The sequence below is a fragment of the Arachis hypogaea genome, chromosome 15, assembly GCF_003086295.3.
Source record: "Arachis hypogaea cultivar Tifrunner chromosome 15, arahy.Tifrunner.gnm2.J5K5, whole genome shotgun sequence".
In the NCBI taxonomy this organism is placed as follows: domain Eukaryota; kingdom Viridiplantae; phylum Streptophyta; class Magnoliopsida; order Fabales; family Fabaceae; genus Arachis; species Arachis hypogaea.
The window spans coordinates 118,102,443-118,123,667 of NC_092050.1; the positions used below are offsets into that span (position 1 = coordinate 118,102,443).

Genomic DNA, 21,225 nt, shown 5'->3' on the forward strand with positions numbered 1-21,225 from the left:
ACTCATAAACAGACAGAAGACAAGAAAAGATGGGACTCTCTACGTCAGAGTGTAGACAAATCCCAGTGAGGTAACCTATGTGAAGAAATAAAATAAAATACTTACTACTTAATGCTAAAAAATTCGAAAATAATGATCAAAAGCAAGCAAAAAAAAATTCAAAATTTTCAAGGAATTTAAACAGAAGAATTAAAATAAAATTAACTAGGTAACACCAAACTTAATTTCAGAAATTAAGGAAAAATAATGGCAATAAAATTCGAAAATTAAAGAGAAAAAATAAATAAAATTAAAACTAAAATGCCTAATCTAAGCAATCAAACAACTAATAGTTGTTAATCACAGTCAATCCCCGGCAACGGGCCCAAAAACTTGGTGCGGAATTTATAACCACAAACTAACCGGCAAGTGCACCGGGTCGTACCAAGCAATACCTCAGGTGAGTGAGGGTCGATCCCACGAGGATTGATGGATCAAGCAACAATGGTTAAGTGATTGGCTTAGTCAGACAAATAGAAAATGGTGTTGAAGGTTCAAAAGCATTAACAGTAAATTCAAAATATGAGAAAGCAATCAGTAAACAAGTTGTGAATAATATACAGAGAAACAGTTAAGGCTTCAGAGTTATCTATTTTCCAGATTGACTTTTCTTACTAACTATTTTAATCATGCAAGATTTATTTCATGGCAAACTATAAGTGACTAAACCCTAATTCCTTAGACCTTTTTAGTCTCCTCTAACCTTCATCAATTGCCAATTCCTTGGTCACTTAATTCCAATTAGAGGGTGAAGTTCAATTCTAGTTTATATGCCACAAAAACCCTAATTACCCAAATATAAGAGGATTATATGTCACGTATCCCGTTAAGTCCAGATAATTAGTGATTTAGGAGAATATGTTTTCAAGCTGTTGTTCAAGTAAAGAGCTTTTCCAAGTTATACAAGAACTCAATTAGAAAAAGGGTCATACTTCTGTTCCACCCAGATTCATAAAATAAAGAACGAAAGCAATTCCTGAATTATAAATCAGTACATGAATTAAAATAGAAAAATAATAGTATCAATCCATACAATAGACAGAGCTCTTAACCTTAACAGTGGAGGTTTAGTTGCTCATGATTCAGAGAGAAAACTAGGATTTTGAAAAACTATAAATTGCGGAATGAGGTCGAAGAGAAGAGAAGAGCCCGAAGGGATGATTCTTTTCCCTTTTATATCTAATCCAAATTAATGTAAAATATATTTTCTAAGAATTAAATAATATCTTTTTCTATTTATAAAAGGAATAAATTTTAATCAAAATTGATTAAATGCTTCTCGTGCAGCCTCTGGACGAATTGGGGACCACTTGATTCATTAAGGTCCACGCTGAACTTGGAAATTCTAAAGTTCAACGTGGAGTAGTGTACGTATCTAACCCCTTTGAAGCTTTGAACTGGCACTGAACTTGGAAGGAGCTAAGTTCAGCGTGGAGGAGGCAGAGGCTTCTTTATTGGTTTCCCTTGAGTCCACGTTGAACTTGGATTAACCCAAGTTCAGCGTGGGGTGATGCGGGATTCTTCCCTTGGAGCGTTGGGTTGGTAATGAACTTGGAAAGAGACAAGTTCAGCGTGGAGGAGGCCGAATCAGATTTCCTTTGCATCCTTCAAGCTGGCGCTGAACTTGACCATTGTCAAGTTCAGCGTGGAGGTCACGCTTGTATTTCCTGGCAGGTGTTGATGCTAGCACTGAACTTGAATAATTTCAAGTTCAGCATGGAGGAGGCAGCTTACATTCTTCACTCTCTCCATTCTCTAGCCTTGACTTAAACTCTGCAAAATTCGTCCAAAATGCTACCTGAAATAAACAGAATTGCACACAACTCAAAGTAGCATTCATAGTGGCTAAAATAGATTAAATTTTGGTTAAACTTAGCTATTCAAGTGCAAATTCACAAGAAAAAGACAGAGAAGATGCTCACGCATCACCCCCTCCCCCCCCCCCATTTTTCCCCCATAATAACTGAACCCCAACCTTCCCCACTCCTATAAATACCCCTCACTTATTCCACCCCCAACACACTTTAACATACTCTTCCCCTCTTCCATATTCTTCATCATACACTTCCTATTCTTCCATCTTCCTTTCCCATCCCAAAAGGCCGAAGCCATATCCCTCCCCCTTCTCTATATTTCTTCTATTTCCTTTATTTTTCTTTTTTTGTATTTCTCTTTTGCTCAAGGACGAGCAAAGTTCTTAAGTTTGGCGTTTGAAAGCTCCACTTTTTGCTTTCTATATCTTATATCCATGGCACCAAAAATGGCAAAGCCCATCAAGACCACTTCTATGAGTGGTGAGGAAGAATAAGGTGATTCCCGAGGTCCCCTTCAAACTAAAGGTCGATGAGTATCTGAAGATCCTACACCAAGTTCTAAGATGAGATTGGAAAATTCTGACCAATCCCATTTCCGAGATTGGAGTTTTAATGGTGCAAGAATTCTATGCCAATGCCTGGGTCACCAAGAGGTATGAAACAAGTGTGAACCCGGAGCCAAAAAACTAGCGCACCATGGTCAGAGGGCAAATCATAGATTTCATCCCTGAGAGTGTGAGGGTAGCGCTACAGTTTCCAGAGCCATGGAATGACCCTCAGTCATACACTTGAAGGGTCAACTCTGACCAAAGGCTTGATGAAGTTCTTGTTGATATCTGCATGTCTAGAGCTCAATGGAAAAGAGACGCTCAAGGCAAGCCTTACCAACTGGGTAGGCTTGACCTTAAGCCAGTGGTTAGAGGATGCTTGGAGTTTATCCAACGTTCGATCGTCCCTACGAGTAACCGCTCTGAGGTTACAACTGAGAGAGCAGTAATGATCTACTGCATCATGCTCGGCAGTGAGGTGGAGGTCCATGAGGTAATCCCTCAAGAAATTTATAAAGTAGCTGACAAGCCCTCCACCCAAGCACGGTTGGTATTCCCTCATCTCATTTATCGCCTATGTGGAGCAGCTGGAGTTCGCATAGGAGGAGATACCCTAATTGACAAGGAGAGATCCATCACAAGAAAGGGTATGGAGCACGCCAGGGAGCCTACACAAGGACCACAGCAAGAACCCATTCCACCACCTCCACAGGAGATCCCGGGATGCCTCAAGGGATGTACTTCGCTCTCTATGACTACTTGGATCAGTTGACCATATCTCTAGGGGAGATGACCTCATCAGTTGATCAGCTGAGGCTGGAGCATCAGGACCAGTCTGCTATCCTCCATCAGATAATGGAAGACCAAAGGAGTATGAGGGAGGAGCATAGGAGGCATGGGCATGACATTGAGGAGCTTAAACGCTCCAGAGGATTTTCCAGAGGGAGCAGTGGCCACCATCACAGAGGTGGTCTAGTTTCATTCTCCCTATATTTATGTCTGTTTTCTTTGTATTCTATTTTGTTATCTGTTATCTATTCTAGTGCATGCACACTTAAGATTTCGTTTTATTTGATTTTCTTCTTTAGTATTAGTTTTTTTTGTTTTATTTAAAGGTGCTTTATGTATCCCTCATCAAGCTTAAAAAGAAAAAAATTTATTGAAAAAAAGTAGTAAGATGCACAAAGGTCTTGAGTTAAATTATGAGTTATTCTATTACTTTGATGTGGTGGCCTTAATTAACTGTGCATAATTGATATTGAAGTTGAGCACATCGGCTCTTAAGGAACAGTGAATTTAGAGAAGTATTATTGATTCTCTGAAATATCAAAAAGATTGATTCTTTAAGCAAAAGAAACAACAAAAAGAAAAAATAAAATCAAAAGAAAAATCAAAAGAAAAGGATCCAAGGCTTTGAATATCAATGGTTAGGAGGGTCAAAATTGGCCTAAAAAGCTCAAAAGAGTTGCTACTGTAACTATATGCTTGTGGTGTGAAAGTGTCAAGTAAACCTTGAGACTAAACATTTAAAGTCGTAACCCAATGTTATAAAGAGTACGCTTAAGGCTCTGAGCACCACTATCTGGGAATTTAAGCAAGGCTAAATTCAAATCCAAAGGGTTTTCCCAGTTAAGTACTTGTGATGTTTATGTATCAAGTGGTATTACCTGAAAACAAAACCCTTAGAGTCACGGCTAGGCTCAAAGGTGCAAAGCACCAAAAGAAAACAAAAGCTGTGTTCAAGAATCAAGAAAAACTTAAAAAAGAGAGTCAATAATATCATCTGGATTCTAGTTCTAAAGGATGCCAATATTTCTGAGCTTCAAAGAAAAGTGAGATGCTAAGGCTATTCAGAAATAGAGTGTTAATAGTCCCATTCAGTAATTGGACCTGAGCTTCATTGACAACCCTAAACCTGATATATTTTTCTCTTCTATTTGGTCCTATCATGTTTTTGGTTACTTGAGGACAAGCAACAGTTTAAGTTTAGTGGAAAAATTCATCTTTGGATGCTACTTTGAGTTTTTGTATTATTTTTATGATTTTAGGTGAATTTCGGGCAAGTTTGGCAAAATCTTGTTCAAAGATGAAGAAAGGATAGCAGATGCTATCAATCCTGACCTCCTTGCATTCAGACGAGCATAACTTGAGATAAAAAGGTCCAATTGATACATTCTTAACATCTTTAGAAAGCTAACTTTTAGAGCTTTTCAGCAATATATACTTTTAGAGCTTTTCAGTAATAGTCTATACTTTTCTTCCAGAATCACTGCCAAATCGGGCACTAAACGTCCAAGCTTAACGTTTAGCGCCCAAGAAGGAGCAACTCCCAGCATTGAACGCCCAAAATTGGCGTTCAACGTTAGCCAGGGAGCAAGGACCAGCGAGCACACCTCCCTTATGGGCGTTCAATGCCCAGATTGGCGCTGAACGCCAGGAATCAGTCGAAGCAAGTACCAAAGTGGGCCCCAAAGTGGATTTTAGCACTCCTTAGCTTATCTTATCTTATCCTTATAACTTTTAAATTTAAATTAATATTTTTTTAGGGTTAGTATTTACTATTTAAAGAGGAGATCGCTTAGGTTTATAAACATTCAGAATTAGATCTTCTTCTTTACTTTTAACTCTGTTTTCTTTGTAAGTCATGAGCAACTAAACCTCCTAGTTATGGTTAGGAGCTCTGTTTATTTCTATGGATTAATATTATTACTTTTCTATTTTAATATATGTTTGATTCCATTCTAAGGTATGACTCATTCTTAATACTAATGAAACTTGGTGGAACGAAAGTATAACCCTTTTTCTACATGAGTTCTTGTGATACTTGGCCAAGGTCATTCGAACTACAGCTTGAGAACACACCTCCTAGACGGCTAATCCACAACTCGTTGGGGACATGGGAACATCTGTTCAGCCGGGATGTGGGGTGATTAGGGCCTTTATGGTATAAACTAGAATACTGAACTTCATTCTCTGGTTCGAAACAACTAACCTTGTCTGTAGCGTTTTAGTAGGATCAGGGGAGATTAATCACTAAGGGATTAGGATTAATCACTTACAGTTTGTCATAGAATGAATCATTCATTGTTAAAGTAGTTAATAAGAGGTATTAATCCGGAAAGATAAACATCTCCGAGACCTTAACTACTTCCTTTATATTGATTTTACACCAATCTTTACTTGCTTTTCTTATCTCATTGCTTTATGCGTTTACACCAACAACCTTCTTTTACTATTTGCATGATAAAGTCCAACAAAATAGCTATTACTTGCTCAATCCGACAATTCTTGTGGGATCGACCCTCACTCACCTGGGGTATTACTTGAACGACCTGGTGCACTTACCGGTGAAATTGTGCGAATTTAAATTTCGCGCACCACGAGTGTAGTTCAACATTACAACAACTTAACACACATCAACACTACTAAGGATGCAAGCATAATTAACAATACAAATAAATAGATATCAACAAAATCAAGCATTAAAAAAAAAAAAAAAAAAAAAAAAAAAAAAAACTAATACATGCGATTCTATTTAAAGTTCTCCCGTTGTATCTCATGAATGTTACCTCCCCCTTTCATCACAATGCGTTGAATCCACCACGTCTCCCACCAATATATAATTTGATTTTGCAACATCCTCCAATCAAGCTTCTTTCTTATGAAGATAATATTATTTCTTTGCCTCCCAATGCACCAAATGACGAAAAACATAATTCTCCAACCTTTTCTCCTTTTCTTTGATACCCTTCTAGACATCCAAGATTCAAAACATGTTCTTAATTTCCCAGGCCTCACCCACACCACCTCCCAGATTTTAAGAACATCTCCATAATTTCCAAGCAATGCAACAAGAGAAGAATAGATGATGTACCGACTCTGGTTTAGTGTAACAGAATACACATGCTAGCTCTATTTTTGGAATGATGCCGACTTGTAGAATCTCTCTTTCGTGTTCAAGCGCGCCATGATCACAAACCATATCAAAACCTCCACCCTTGGTGGAACTAAATTCTTCCACAACAACTTTGTATATGCAGTATGCTAATTTCTTTCAACCACATGCCTCCAGTCTTAACCATATTTTGATCACTTATTGACATATCTGGCTTCACTTTATTACATGAACAAACTATTTCTTTTTATAATGGACACTTTTCTTTGTCAAAACGTCACCACCATTTAAAAAGAAGCATTTTGGTCTTAAATATACAAAGATTGCTTAGATTACAAACAACTAATTTATTATGTTGTGAAATATAAAGAGATTGCAAATAAAAGAATATAAAGAACTTTGAAGAAAATGATGAACAAATAGAATTTAAGTTTTGCAACACAAAGACAATTCAAATGTTGGTATGACATGATATGCTATATTAATATTTAACTTGTCACAATAGCACTTAACGAAATTAATTAATGGTTAATATTAAAATAGATCATTTTTAAATTTGAAAACCCTAAAACTAAGTTAGTGTTTTATATTGATAGACCAATAAAAAATTTTTTTTGTCAATTTTTGGCCAACTCTAAATACTAAGATTAAAATTTAAATTTTAAATTCTAAACCTTTAATAAATACTAAATCTTAAATCTTAAATTCTAAAGTATTGTCTAATGTTAAAAAAAATATTAGACCCTAACATTTCTCTTTTATATATTAAAAAAAACTTAGTTAAACCAAATTTTTTTAGAATATTATAGGCAAAAATAGAACAAACATTATAGGCAAACCAAAATCACCTCTTGTACCAAAAAATAAAATCACCACTAAACATTAAGGGAAAATACTACTACTTTCCTCTGTATTCTTTCTATTTCTTTCGGTTGACACATGAAACAATGTAATGTCTCTAGGCTTTAATGATTTACATTTTACTTTTACTTTTGATGACTAAGGTGCTTATGGAACCGTGTAATTAGCTTGCAGAATTTGCCGGGCCGGGTAAGAGACTCTAAAACTTGCCTTTTAAGCCATGGCTACTAAACTACTTTGCTTGTTTCAGTTGTTTCTTTACTATGTTCATAAAAAAGATACTCGTAGGAACCAAAACCATCTATCTAAACCTGTTTTAGACCAACCAGGGAGAAGCCAAAAACTGCTACTCGTACAAGATAAGGCCAACACTGATTCCTGAGAAAGAGGGGAATAGGAAATGGTATTGGAAAAGATGGTGGAGCTATATAGTAGAATAATGCTACTGCTACTATAGTACGTACTATTCACCTATTTTAGTATCAATTTTATTAAAAAATATTTTGGAGTATAAAATTTATATTTTAAGATAATTATAACCACTTATTTTTATTTGTGATAATTATATAAAATATCTAGAGAATAATTATAATTATTATATTACTGAAAAATATAAAAATATTTTTATAATATTAAAAATTTAATTATTTATATATATTTTTCTATCATTTTAAACTTTAAAAAAAGTGATATGATGATATAATTACATAATTTTTATGATTTAAATATTTAAAATTTGATTTTATTTTTATTTAAAAAAATATATTAGAGATATAATTATTCGTATATGTTTCATTCTATTACCTTAAAAATTTAGAAAAAATAGTATCATAATATACGATATAAAATTAACCACCATAAAGCATGTTTTTTATTTACTCAATATCACACGCCTTCTTAGTCTTTATATTATATAATCCAGTCAGGTTCACAATTATGATGGAGCCATGTTTACACTTTGAACTAAATATTTATATAATTGGGATTTGGATCCTCTAAAGTTTGAATTCCACTTTAGAGAGTAAAGTGTGATCTCTTACTATTGATTTCATAGGTGGGACCAAGAATAAATATGAAAGAGAAATTGTTTAAGGGTAAAAGATCACACTTTACTTTCTAAAGTCAAATTCAAACTTTAGAGGATCTAAATCTTTGGTAAATAAATAGTAGTGTTTATATATTACTAATTATAATTCTCCCCACCCACCAAAATAATACTATAGCTAGGTAGAGAGGAGCTTGGAAAACTGTGCCACTTGTCAAAAGTAATTGGAAACATCTATTATTCTCCTGTGTTGTGCGGCCTTTTCAACTTCTAAACATTCTGGTGGACAATATCTTACCAACCATCCCAAAGTGACATTATTTTCTTGAATATAAAGTGACATTAATTTTAGTATTCTTTTCAAAGGGAATTTCTAGATTATGATTTTGGTATTGAGTAAGAATAGAGAATAAAATAAAACTATTCATGTAATATAATTTTAATTATTGGTTGTCCTTTGCTGTATCTCCTAACTTTGAGTCATCTATGTCAACAAAGTAAGCACATAGATAAATTAAAATATTAATCAAAATACTAGAAGTTGCCAAGAAAATCACATATGGTTATGGGCCTGTATTTTTATATTTATTTTATGTTTATGAGAAGAGAATTATGCATTCAATATTATTTTGCCCCAGAATTGTTATATATATATATATATATATATATATATATCCAACATCTACTTTTCGCACATAACAACAAACACAAGCGTGTATGCATCAATTTCCGTATATCCAACTAACAAGTTATAACTTTGTTTTCATCTTTATTTGGTGTAGTACTCGTTTCCTTTTAAAAGAAAAAAAATATATAATTATCTTTATTTTTTATATATTACTTTTGATTAATATATTTTGTTATAAAATATACAACTATATAGGTTTTTCAAAAAATATACTAAAAACTAATAATAATTAACAAATAGATCGTAGAACTGATTAAGAATACTATCTAATTAAAAATATTGTTCTAATTAAGTTTTTTAAAATTAATATTGATCAAATAATCAAGAATATTTTATCACTCCATCTCCCGTGTAATAATACGAATAATTTCTTCAGTTCATGTGCAGAATGATGACTATTACTTTAATTATAATGGCAAGAGGACGGAGAGAGCTAATAAACACACAAACTCAATTTAGATTAAACTTGAAGCTTGGTTATCCTTGATGAAAGGCATTACTGCATGCCCACGTAAAAATGAATGTAATGCTGATCCACTACACTGATGATTATCCTATTGCAATGTTCCACATCAAAGTTGGAATATAGAATTCAAGCATTAGCTATATATATATAATTATATATACACCTTCCTTTTTGTTCCAATTGTGTCCTTCACCCGTGGACCACCTCCACCACTACCGGGAAAAATACAGATCACACAACATATATATGTTTAAGTAGTTTTATTTGTATAGTCCTTCCAAATTAAAAGGACAGGGTAATGTACGTGAGCCAGGAATATATTATACACATATAACCTTTTTTTTTTGTAGCATCTCCTAACTCAATAGATCAAAGATTAATTTATTGTGATTTGGAGTTCTATTTAAAAGTTTGTTATTGACTAATAAGTTACTATGTACACAAAGTAATATTCGAACTTCTAACACTTGTTTAATTGGACTAATTAATAAGCTAATCACTAGATCAATCCAAATTGGTTATATTACATATACATACATATATATAGGTGAATGCTATCCCACCCTCTCTAAAATAACATGTAAGTTTCTCTCTGATGTATCACATTTTAATTAGGTGTTTATTTTAAACTGAATTACTTTAATCTCATGAGAGTTAATATCTTTAGAAGATAGTGATGGCTCGACAGAAGGAGAAAACGGGACATTCAATGAGATGGTGATGCTTGGGAGCCGCAATGACGACAACGAAGGAGTAGGGAGGAGTAAACGCAACTAAAAAATTAGTAAATGGGTAATTGTATAATATTTTAAAATATTAAAAATTGAACCTTAGCTTGTGCTTTTTTTTTTTTTTTTCAAATCATTCTTCTAAAAAAGGTACTCGAACTCTCTCTAATTTCATTTACTCCTCCCCACTATTTCATTGTTGTTGTTGCGCCTCCCAAGTATCATGCCTCATTGGGTATATCGTTTTCTCCTTCTATCGGATGGTCACTGTCCTCCAAAGATATTAACTCTCATGAGATTAAAGTATCTCAAGTTAAAATAAACATCTAATTAGAATGTGACATATCAGAGAGAGTAACTTACATGTTACTTTAAAGGGGGTAGAATAACATTCACTATATATATATATGTATGTGTGTGAATTTAGCTAACATGTATTTTAAAGACATATAATAAGTTTACTATTAGTAAAAAATTTTAAATTTTATTCATTTAATAGATATAAAATAAATACTTTAAAAACTTAAATTTTTTGTATTTATAATAAAATACTTTATCAGTTCGTAATCTTAACTTATGTCTTTTAAGAGACGTAATAGATAAACCATATATATATATATATATATATATATACATACTATTAGCTAGTTATAACTGAAAACCAAGACGCTTGTGAGAACTGAGAAGAAGCAATTGGAGAGAGAGAAGAACATGCATGATTCATCCAAGAGAGAGAGGGGGTGGGGTTGGAGTGTGTTCCAAGACACAATGATTACATGGTCTTGGGCAAGCAGAAAGGGTGGCGTGGACACGGCCAAGGGTATGGAAGTGGGGGCTTGACCGAGGTATGAAAGGAAAAAGGAAACGCCAAAAGGGAAAGGGTAAAGCCTAAAAATGAACCTCCAAAACAAAATTACAAATCTTTCTCCGTCCAACAATAATGTCACCTTTATTTTCTACAAAATTTGTTCTAATAGTACTCCTTTTGCTATTAATTAAGTGTTCAATTTTAAAATTTTACCCTTTTATAAATAATTTTATATTAAAAAATTCAGGTTACTAGCATTGATTATTTCTTTACTGGTTTTACACTTTAACTCATTTTCTCAATCTTTTAAGCGTTCTTCTAATCCTATAGCCACTAATGTAATGTATTAATGTGCACTTATAATTTCAATACTTTACCATCATTTTCTTAATCTATGTGTCCATTTAATTAAATTGGACACTAAATAAATATCCTTGATAGAATTAGTGAGGTTTAAAAGATTTTTATATAGTTTTACCAAATTTTTAATTAGGTTCTTATACGTTTTTTTAATTAGGTCTCTATATCATAATTTTTTTTTTCAATTTAATGTCTATCGTGACAAAAACGTTTGAAATAACAGAATATTCTATTAAAAAACAAATATTCTCACTATTAGAGTTAAAAATCTAATTAAAGACACCTCAATTTTTCTAAAATTCTAAAATAACTCTAGACATAGTACCACGCTCACACCTTGCCCTAAGTTCTTTGTTGACCTCCTCTGTTGCTGCGTCTCCTCTGCTCGACACCCGTCGCGTTCTCGGCATCCGTCGCATGGTCGTCCGCCGTCACTTCTCGTAACCCTGGTGTGCTCCACTACTCACATCTCGCCACGCCGCTCCTCCGTCCCTCCCTTTTCGCTCGCGTTTGTAGTCGCCATTCCCTTCACTCATGTCCTATCTCTACTGCGTTGCTCACGTTCCGTCATTGCACCATCCCATTCACTGCTGTTTTGCCGTCATCATCCCTTTTGTTGGTATCCCATCGCTGCGCCCTCCCCTTTGTTTGCGTTTGTCGTTGTCAACGATTGTCCCTTCTCCTTTATTGAATTTGATGTGAGTTTGTTTAATTTTTTTGTTTCTACTTCTATTTTTGTTCTTGTTTGATTTTTTTTGCTTCTATTTCTTTTTCTATTTGTATGTGAGTTTGTTGATTTTTTTTTAATGAACATTTCTTGAATTTGTTTAATTGTTCCTATTTAATACCTCATATTTGATTCTCTTCTTATTCCTATTTGCTGAATTTGTTTAATTGTTTATGTTTTTTAATTTTATCTAATTGTCGGATTTACTGTCGAATTTTGTTTAATTATTTTCTATCCATCTTTTGTTATAATTGCTCTTGAAAAAGGTACGCTCCATCCATCTCATAAAACCATCTTTTTTGTTTTAATGCTATTTTTTGATGGTGCTCATGTATGTATACATGTTATTAAATCTTGTTGTAGATCTTTAAGATTGGTCTCTTACCAGTCTTATACTTGAATTGGTATTTATTGGGATTGTCCAGTTGTATAAACCCTTTATGGATTATTGGATCACAGTTTGGAGATATAACTACTCTAATGGATGGTGAAGGCAGCAAGAATGTTGGACAGTTCATACAATTATTTTGAGATCAAGCATGACTTCTAGGATATGCTGCTGTTGTGATTGTTGAAATTGCTATGCTTTTTACATTTATTTTTGTCCAACTCCATTGATCATGTATTCTACAATGCATCTGTCATATAGAGTTTGTCTTTTAGTTTCATGTTCAACTGCTCAAGATGTCACTACTCTTCTACTCACTACTCTTCATAGGTTCATATGAAGTTTGTCCTTTAACTCCTCCTACTCACTACTCTTCTCTATGTGTGTGTGAAAGTCTCACTATCTCAAAAAAAATAGAAGAGAAAAACTGAGAAGGAAAAAAATTTCAAAGAAATATGAATTTATTATAGGTGGAAGATAAGAGTAGATAAGTAATTTTACAATTCAGTAATATTTTTTAAACGTTTAATGTTAATAAGGACTGAATTGAAAAAAAAAATGATATAAAGATCTAATTAAAAAGAAAAAAAATATAGAGACCTAATTAAAAATTCGGTAAAATTATAGAGACCTGCAAAGTAATTAAACTTATTAGTTATGTAATTATTTTAAAAATTTAATTAACTTGTGCTATAAAAACATATTTAAAAAATATAATGATAAAAATTTTTTAATGTTTTTAATGTATTCAATATATTAAAGACATAAAAAAAATTAACTTTTGTAATAATTTTTATAAAATATTTTTTATAGTATATTTAATCTATGTCTTTAAGACACAAGCTAAAAAAAAATCTTTTTTTAATATTATAATAGCTATTTAATAAGATTCATTATTCAAAGGTAAATGTTATATCTAAACAATCTAAATATTTTTTTAAGTCAGTATTATGATTTTATAAAAGAAAATTATATTTATAGATAAAGTACTAATAAAAAGTTATGAAAATAAAATAATGAAAACTATATTTTTTGGTAAGGAATGTCTTTATGACATTTAAATAAAAACAGAAAAGAAATTGAAGCATAATATTTAAAGTATTCAAACATTTAAAAAAAATAGAGAATTTAAAATTTTCTATTTATAAATTCTCCAGAAAATGTTCTTAAGAATTATAATACTGATCAACAAATTAAAACTTATTAAGGGTTTAGCAAATAAAATGTAAAAAAATATATTTTTTTTAAAGACTAATAAAAATTTACTTTTTTCTAAAACATTTATTTTAGATAAAAAAAATACATTAAAACTTTTCAACCTAAACAATCTTCGTAAGTGTCTTCAAATTACATGTTACCTAAACTAATTAATTAATTAATTAGTTAATCTAGCTAGGAAGAAGGACAAGGTTTAGTTATAAGCTTTTTATCATGATGATCGTATCAGCCTTTGTGGTCTTTGGTCGGTCGACAATCTGTCTTGTGTTTTCATAACCATGTTTTTTGCTTGTGTTTTTTCATTTCTATCTCTTTTTCACAACTTGCATTGTGTAATTATACATTCACACACTTTGGACCAATCACAATCAACAAAAATTTATGTTAGTACTTTAGAAGTTGAATATTAAGAATCCTAATTCATCTCATAACTGTTTTTTAATATTTAAAAGACTAAAGATTTAAATATATATTATTTTATAAAAATATTAAAGAAAGAGTAAAATTTAAAATTTTCTTTATTTAAATATTAAAAAATAGGAAAATAAGACAAACTTTTCGTTTTTTTATAATATTATATTATAGAAAATAAATATAATTATATATCTTTTCACCTATAATGTTTGTTTTGCAAAGTATATACCACACATGCCCTGATAGCTACATAGAATGATATAAAGTTAATGCCGTAAGAAGAAAGGAAAGGCGACTAACAGTACTCAAAAGAGCCTCTACATTTTAGAGGGTCGTGAAGGCTGCAGAGTGAGAAATAGAAAAAAAAATTAAAATAAATCAAAATAAACCAAAAATATGTTCCAGCAAAGCAGGAAAAAAATACATTGTCGAAGGTAAAGGATAAGAAGGTCCATGATCAACCCTCCACAACCACAAAGCTTTGAGTTTGATACACAATAGAAAGAGAGAGAAACCTATTTTTTCAACACGCATCCACTACAAGGAGCAAAAAACAAAGAAAGAAAGTAACCTTTCAATCCCTAGCATGAGAGAATTACAACAGAGAATTAGAATAGCATAATCAGTAGTAGTAATAGTCATCATAACACAACAAGGGAAGGCTTAATTTGTTTTTGTTTTTACTTTTTTTTTTTTAAAAAAAAATTTTCTTTTCTACCAATACCACAGCATCCTTGTCCTTTAATGTCCATTTCATTTTCATTCCCTTGTGCTATAGCATAAACCAAACTTCTCGATACGTACCCTTTCACCTTTCTGTCCTCTCCTTTTCTTTTTCCCCTCAAACCTCTGAAATTTCAACCTCATCACTTTCTCTCTCTTAGCTCCTCAAATTTCATATACAAATTTATCACAAGGCTTGAAGTTCTTTCTGATCGAGATGATGAAAAAGGAAGAAGATCAAGGGCAGTGTTCTCCGCAAGCAATCCAGAACACCATTCAAAGCTACCAAGAACAGTTATTCCTTCAGCAGCAGATGCAGCATCACAACCCAAACGGTACGGATCTTTATATCGGCGGCGGTGGAAGTGGAAGGGGGTTAGTGTTCCCTCCTGAAGCCTCTCCAATCATGCAACCACCATGGTCCATGTCACCGGTTCACCCTTTCAGCCAAGCCGGTCCGGTTCACCCGGTCTCCCATCATAATGATAACAATAATAACCACCACGATCCTTTCCTTGTTCCTCCACCGCCTCCGTCGCCATACGCAAGTTTCTTCAATCGAAGGGTCCCGTCTCTGCAGTTCGCATACGAGGGCCCTTCTTCTGAACACGTCAGGATCATATCTGACTCGCTTGTTGGGCCCATGGTTCATCCCGGTTCTGTGGGCCCGTTTGGGCTCCAGTCCGAGTTAGGCAAGATGACTGCCCAAGAAATCATGGAGGCTAAGGCTCTTGCGGCCTCCAAGAGTCACAGTGAAGCTGAAAGGAGACGCAGAGAGAGAATCAATAACCATCTTGCCAAACTCCGTAGCTTGTTGCCAAACACAACTAAAGTAAGTATAATTTATCGTTGAGTTTAGTTTTCTACTATGATTTGATCAGATTTATCAATTTACACGATTATTCAAATAATAAATTTTAACACTAATTATTTTACTAGTATACTAATACCCAAGAATAGACAGTTAGATATTTATAAAAGAACTCTTTTATTATTAAATTTTAATATGTACTTAATCGAAAACATAATAAAATTAAACCTAAAATTCTATGTATATTATCCAAACCCCTACTGTTCCTAGTGGCTTAGTAAGTGTGTCCTTTTATAATAAGAAAAACAACCTAATTAAGAGTTAAAGATCCCATACATATATGGTCACGCCTACAACATGGTATACTATACTACACCATAAAAATAAAACCATATTATATATAAAGAAAAATCATTTACTAAATCAATAATATAACATACATATTAAAATCTAAAAGATATATTAAAAATAAGTTACACAGTAAATATTTATACATAAATATATATCGATTAACCTAGTGATTTATTTTTTTTTTATGCATATAATATTTTTCACAAAAATATTATGTTTAAAAGTGTACGATTTTTTTATTAAATTTATATTTTGTTGCCATGATTTAGTTTCTACCGATTATTACTTTGGTTTTATATAGCAACAGCCAACCAAAAATGTGATGACCTTTAGAAAATGAGGTGCAAAACTGTGTCAATGCCTTTCTTTTTTCCTACCACCCTTCCTTTCTGGCTTTCACCAGTTTGTTGTTTGTTTAAAGAGTGTTTTATTTTTTATTTTTTCTTTCTTCTTTGCTTCAAATTCCTTCTCTCTTTCTGAGTCTCAGTAGCAGTAGTAGTAGTATGTTGCTAGTTCCGAGGAGGGGTTGTTATTAATTAGTAAGGAAAAAGTAATAATCAAAGAAAGGAGTAAAGAAAAGGTTATTAAGCGATAATGTCGCTTGGTTGACATGATAAAGAGAAACCAAAGCGCAGTTGAAAAGTTGCACATGGAAATTTCTTGCCGGATAACATTGATCAGTCAAACTCATCAGCTTGATCATGAAAAAGATGTAAAAGCCACACAGACATAGAGAGAGGAGAGACAAACTAGCACCCTTGTCAGTGTTACACATACACTATGTATCACGATATACCTATATCTATCTATCTATCTATCTATCTATCTCATTTCATCATCTTTTTTGGTGTCATCTCATTTCATCATCTTGTGCATGGTGCATATATATGTACTATACTTCCTCCATTCAAAAAATTCCATCAGTTTCATTCCATATATCAGTCTATAACAATTAACCAAACACTATGACTATACCTACTATGCATTTCTCTTCCACACTAAAATGCCATGTGAACAATTATCTTTATACATATATGAAAGGTTAACAAGATGTTTCAATAACATTATGGTTCTAATAATTTTAGCGTTAATCTTATTATAAAATATATACACAGTTACATAGAGATCAATCACTAACATTACTTGAATATTAACGTTTGTAGAATATATATATATATATATATATATATTCTTCTCTTTATTTTTTGTAATTATCTTATATAATTATTTATGTAACATTATTTTTTTCATTTTATGAGATTTACGCGATATATAATTTTTAAATTATATTAGTAAAAGTAAATGAGTATAAACTCCAACTGCACTCGTAAATAATAATAATAATAATTTTTTTTGGTGACTAATAATAATAATAATTTGTTATAGTATAAGCATGCAAGAAATAATTAAAGAGGTTTAGTGTGCTTGTTTCTTCTTTTTAAAATTTTTTTCTCTCAAACTTTCATGATTTCTAACATTTTAATGTACTGAAACTACAAATACAAATTTCACTTTTGGAATCAATGATGAAATATGATGTATTACATATTCACTAAGTAATAATTGAAAGTTATAATTTTTTTTTCAATTTTTTTACTGTTTAAATGAGTAAAAATTTAAATATATATATATTATGAGTCCTAATTATTAGCTATTCTTCATTACCGGGTGGCGATGTGTAGAAGAAAGAGTATATTAATAAAGATATTCTTTTTTCCAAAATCAAAAGAATGATTAGGCTGATAAAATAAAGAATTTCTAACTAGCTTGTTATCCTAGAATAATTAAGTGGAAAAACAAGAACTTTATGTAAGAATTGAAGCCCCCAAAAAGAGAATTGGAAATTTATTTAATAGGAGATCAGAATGATTTTCCTTGAAAATGAAAAATTCGTCCACTTGAAAACATATAAAATTAAAAAATTCAAAGTTTTATTTATTTTGAAAGTTAAAAGGATAACTGAAAGAATACATCAGAAAGATAAATTAGGATTCATTACATTTTTTTATAATTATGCTATATATTAAAATTAACTATTAACATAAAATATATAAAATATATAATAAAATATAAAATATACATTAAAAATAAATTAAAAATACATCTATATAAATACATAATAGTTAAATTTGATAATTAATTTTAAGATACAAATAGGGTATGGTTTATATTTTTTTTGAAGAAAGTTTAGAAAATTGACATTTTTATTAAATTTGGCCAATATTTAACTAGTAAAAAAAATGAATAATCTCATACTTTTAAAAATATTAATAATAACTAAATAATGACTACAAATCATAAAATTTGCTGACCTTCTAACACTCTTTTTTTAATATTCACCAAATAAAAAACTTGTTGCATAATACATTTAAAAACTATTGAGGTTTAAATTGCAAGATATACAATTTTTTTTAAATTATTCTTTGAATAAATTACCATTTGTACCCATAAAAGATACAGATGCTGACAAATGTACCCATATAAAAATAAAACGACAATTATACCCACCGGAAGATGACTTTCGTGTGTCAAGAGTACCCGGACCCGGACGTTGGTTACACAATTGGTCTGTTAGAGTATTTTTGGCACACGAAAGCTATCTTCTGTGGGTACAATTATCGTTTTATTCTTATATAAATACATTTGTCAACGTTTATCTTTCATGGATACAAATGATAATTTATTCTTATTTTTTAATTTCATTTATCCCTTGTATGATAAAATCCGTAGTATTATTAAAATCTAGCTAGCACTTAATCAATAAAAAAAATAAAATAAATAATCTCATTTAGATATAATTTTACACTATTAAAAATACTAATAATAACTAATTAATAACTACAAATCACAAAATCTAGTGCACTCTAGCACTCCTCATTTTCTCTTACTTTTCTACATGGCATGATTATTTTTTTCTTTGTAGACAGATAAAGCTTCATTGCTAGCAGAAGTGATTCAGCACGTGAAGGAACTGAAGCGTCAAACTTCACTGATAGCAGAAACGAATCCAGTTCCCACAGAATCCGACGAGTTAACGGTGGATACGACGGACGAAGACGGAAGGTTTGTAATCAAAGCGTCTTTATGCTGCGAAGACCGTTCAGATCTCTTGCCCGACCTCATCAAGACACTGAAGGAACTCAAGCTGAGAACCCTCAAAGCCGAGATCACCACACTCGGCGGCCGCATGAAGAATGTGTTGTTCATCACGGCGGACGAAGAAGATTATTCTAGTAGCAACGCCGGCAGTGGCGGAGGAGAGCAAAGCCTTCAGCTGGGTCATTATTGTATTAGCTCAATACAAGAAGCGCTGAGGGCTGTCATGGAGAAAGGTGGTGGTGATGAATCTGCTTCTGGGAATGTTAAGAGGCAAAGGACGAATATCAATATCCTTGAACAAAGGTCTTTATGAATTTTCACTAACTAAAGACCTATAATTTATAATTACCATCATATTTATCTAATTAATTATCACTTGCTTTAAGTTAATATCTCTACTTTTTTTTGTGGATGTGGTTCCTTTTTTTATTTTTTTTTTTGGGTGGTGTTGGTGTGTGATGAAAGTGAAAAACACCACTATATGATGTATTTTGTCCATCATCGTCATCATCATGAAGCAATTCAATGAAGAAATTAAACGATATATTATATAATATGGTCTTTTGTACAAAGGTCTATATAAAGTTTCACTAATTAAAGACCTATAATTTATAATTATCATATTTATCTAATTAATTATCACTTTATATTATAATTTCTCGTTTGTAAAATGTTTGGTTGTTTTTGCGGTGTGTCGAAATATACCACTAGTATGATGATGTAAGTGAAACTATTTTGTTCATCATGGTCATAGCAATGAGGTAATGATATATATAATATGGTTTCTGTACATGTACTTGTTGCTTGGGTTTGAGTCCAAAGGGAGACAGAGAGAGAGAAGGGGAGAGCTGGTTAAGGAAAGAAAACAGCGAAGGATCTTTTTCGTGGCAAGAGAAACCTTATATCAAATCCTAACATGGAAAATGAGTAGTGTGGGAATTTCAATTACTCAAACATGAAACATAATATATAACCGCTGGAGACGCCGGTGGCTATTTTGTATTGTTTTATGTTTTGGGGGTTTCCTTCTTGTTTGTGTTATGGGTTATATGACTCTCTATTTGTGTTATGGGTAGTGTGTCCGTGCATGGCATTATGGTTATCAGTATTCAGTATTCACTATGGGATGGTGACGATACAGTTTTCGTCATGTGCTCATGAGTCCCCACACAGCCACTGCCCACTTCTAACAACCACCGTCCATTTTATTTCTCAACACAATTCTTCCCAATATTTCAGTACCCAAAAGAAAACAAAAACTCTGGATTACGTACACTTTCATGGCCTTAGAGAATTTTTGCCAAACTATCTGTTTTATAATAAACTTGATGGAAATATGTGATTGGTTTAGTATTTATTAATACGTTTTCTGATTTTCTCATAAAAGGCTTTTTATAGTATTAATTAATATGTTTTCTTATACTGGATAAAAGTCATTTTGGTTATGAAATCTTTAAATTCATTGTGTTAAACCTAACTGTACGTCAATAAAAATATTTTTATAATTATATATCAAACTAAAATCACCGTATATTTGTTGAAAAGTGAATGATAAATTTTTTAATATAGTAACTACTAAAACATATTTAATTTGAAATTTTACACACATAATTTAAAAATAGTAGCCTCCTCTCAAAAGGATTTGAATATTCTAAAGTTTGAATTTCACTTTAAAGTAAAGTGTAATCTTTTACGCTTAAATAGTTTTTTTTTCATATTTAGTTTTAGTCCCACCAATGAAATAAATAGTGAAAGATCACACTTTACTCTTTAAAGTGAAATTCAAATTTTAGAAGATCCAAAATTCCTTTCAAAATATTAACAAATATTTAAAAAAAATAAAATTGTTGTAGGTTTTTTTTTTCTTTTTTTTTTTTTGTATTTACCAGTAATTTTGTTCTCTTGATTAATCCAATACTTCTGGAATATGCTTCCTGACGTTCTTTAACAATTAAACTATAGTCCTTTCGGTATTATTGTGTCGTCTAAATATATGTATAAATATACCTATAAAACATGACTTAAGAGTTAAGAACATGTGATTAAATAAATACTACATAATTTTACTACTGTAAAACATATATTTATAAATATGCCTATAAAATATGACATAATAACATGTGATTAAATAAAACACTATAATTTTACTATTTTTGTCACGTAAACTAGAGCTTCATATATACAGAATCTCTCAGGTGTTAGTAGATGTTGGTTAAGTTAGTTAGACTGATGTGGCAGACTA

General features: G+C 31.6%; 1 protein-coding gene and 1 long non-coding RNA gene across 2 annotated transcripts; both read left to right on the plus strand.

The window, feature by feature from the left end:
* The first annotated feature begins 10,730 nt into the window (after positions 1-10,730).
* Positions 10,731-12,731, plus strand: LOC140178962 (uncharacterized). Its single transcript, XR_011872193.1, has 2 exons — positions 10,731-11,950; positions 12,439-12,731. It is a non-coding gene; the product is annotated as an uncharacterized lncRNA (long non-coding RNA).
* A 1,209-nt stretch (positions 12,732-13,940) lies between these two features.
* Positions 13,941-19,537, plus strand: LOC112750523 (transcription factor bHLH30). Its single transcript, XM_025799284.3, has 2 exons — positions 13,941-15,554; positions 18,808-19,537. The coding sequence occupies exons 1-2, from the start codon at positions 14,940-14,942 to the stop codon at positions 19,294-19,296; spliced, it is 1,104 nt and encodes a 367-aa protein (XP_025655069.1). The 5' UTR covers positions 13,941-14,939; the 3' UTR covers positions 19,297-19,537.
* The last annotated feature ends 1,688 nt before the right edge of the window (positions 19,538-21,225 follow it).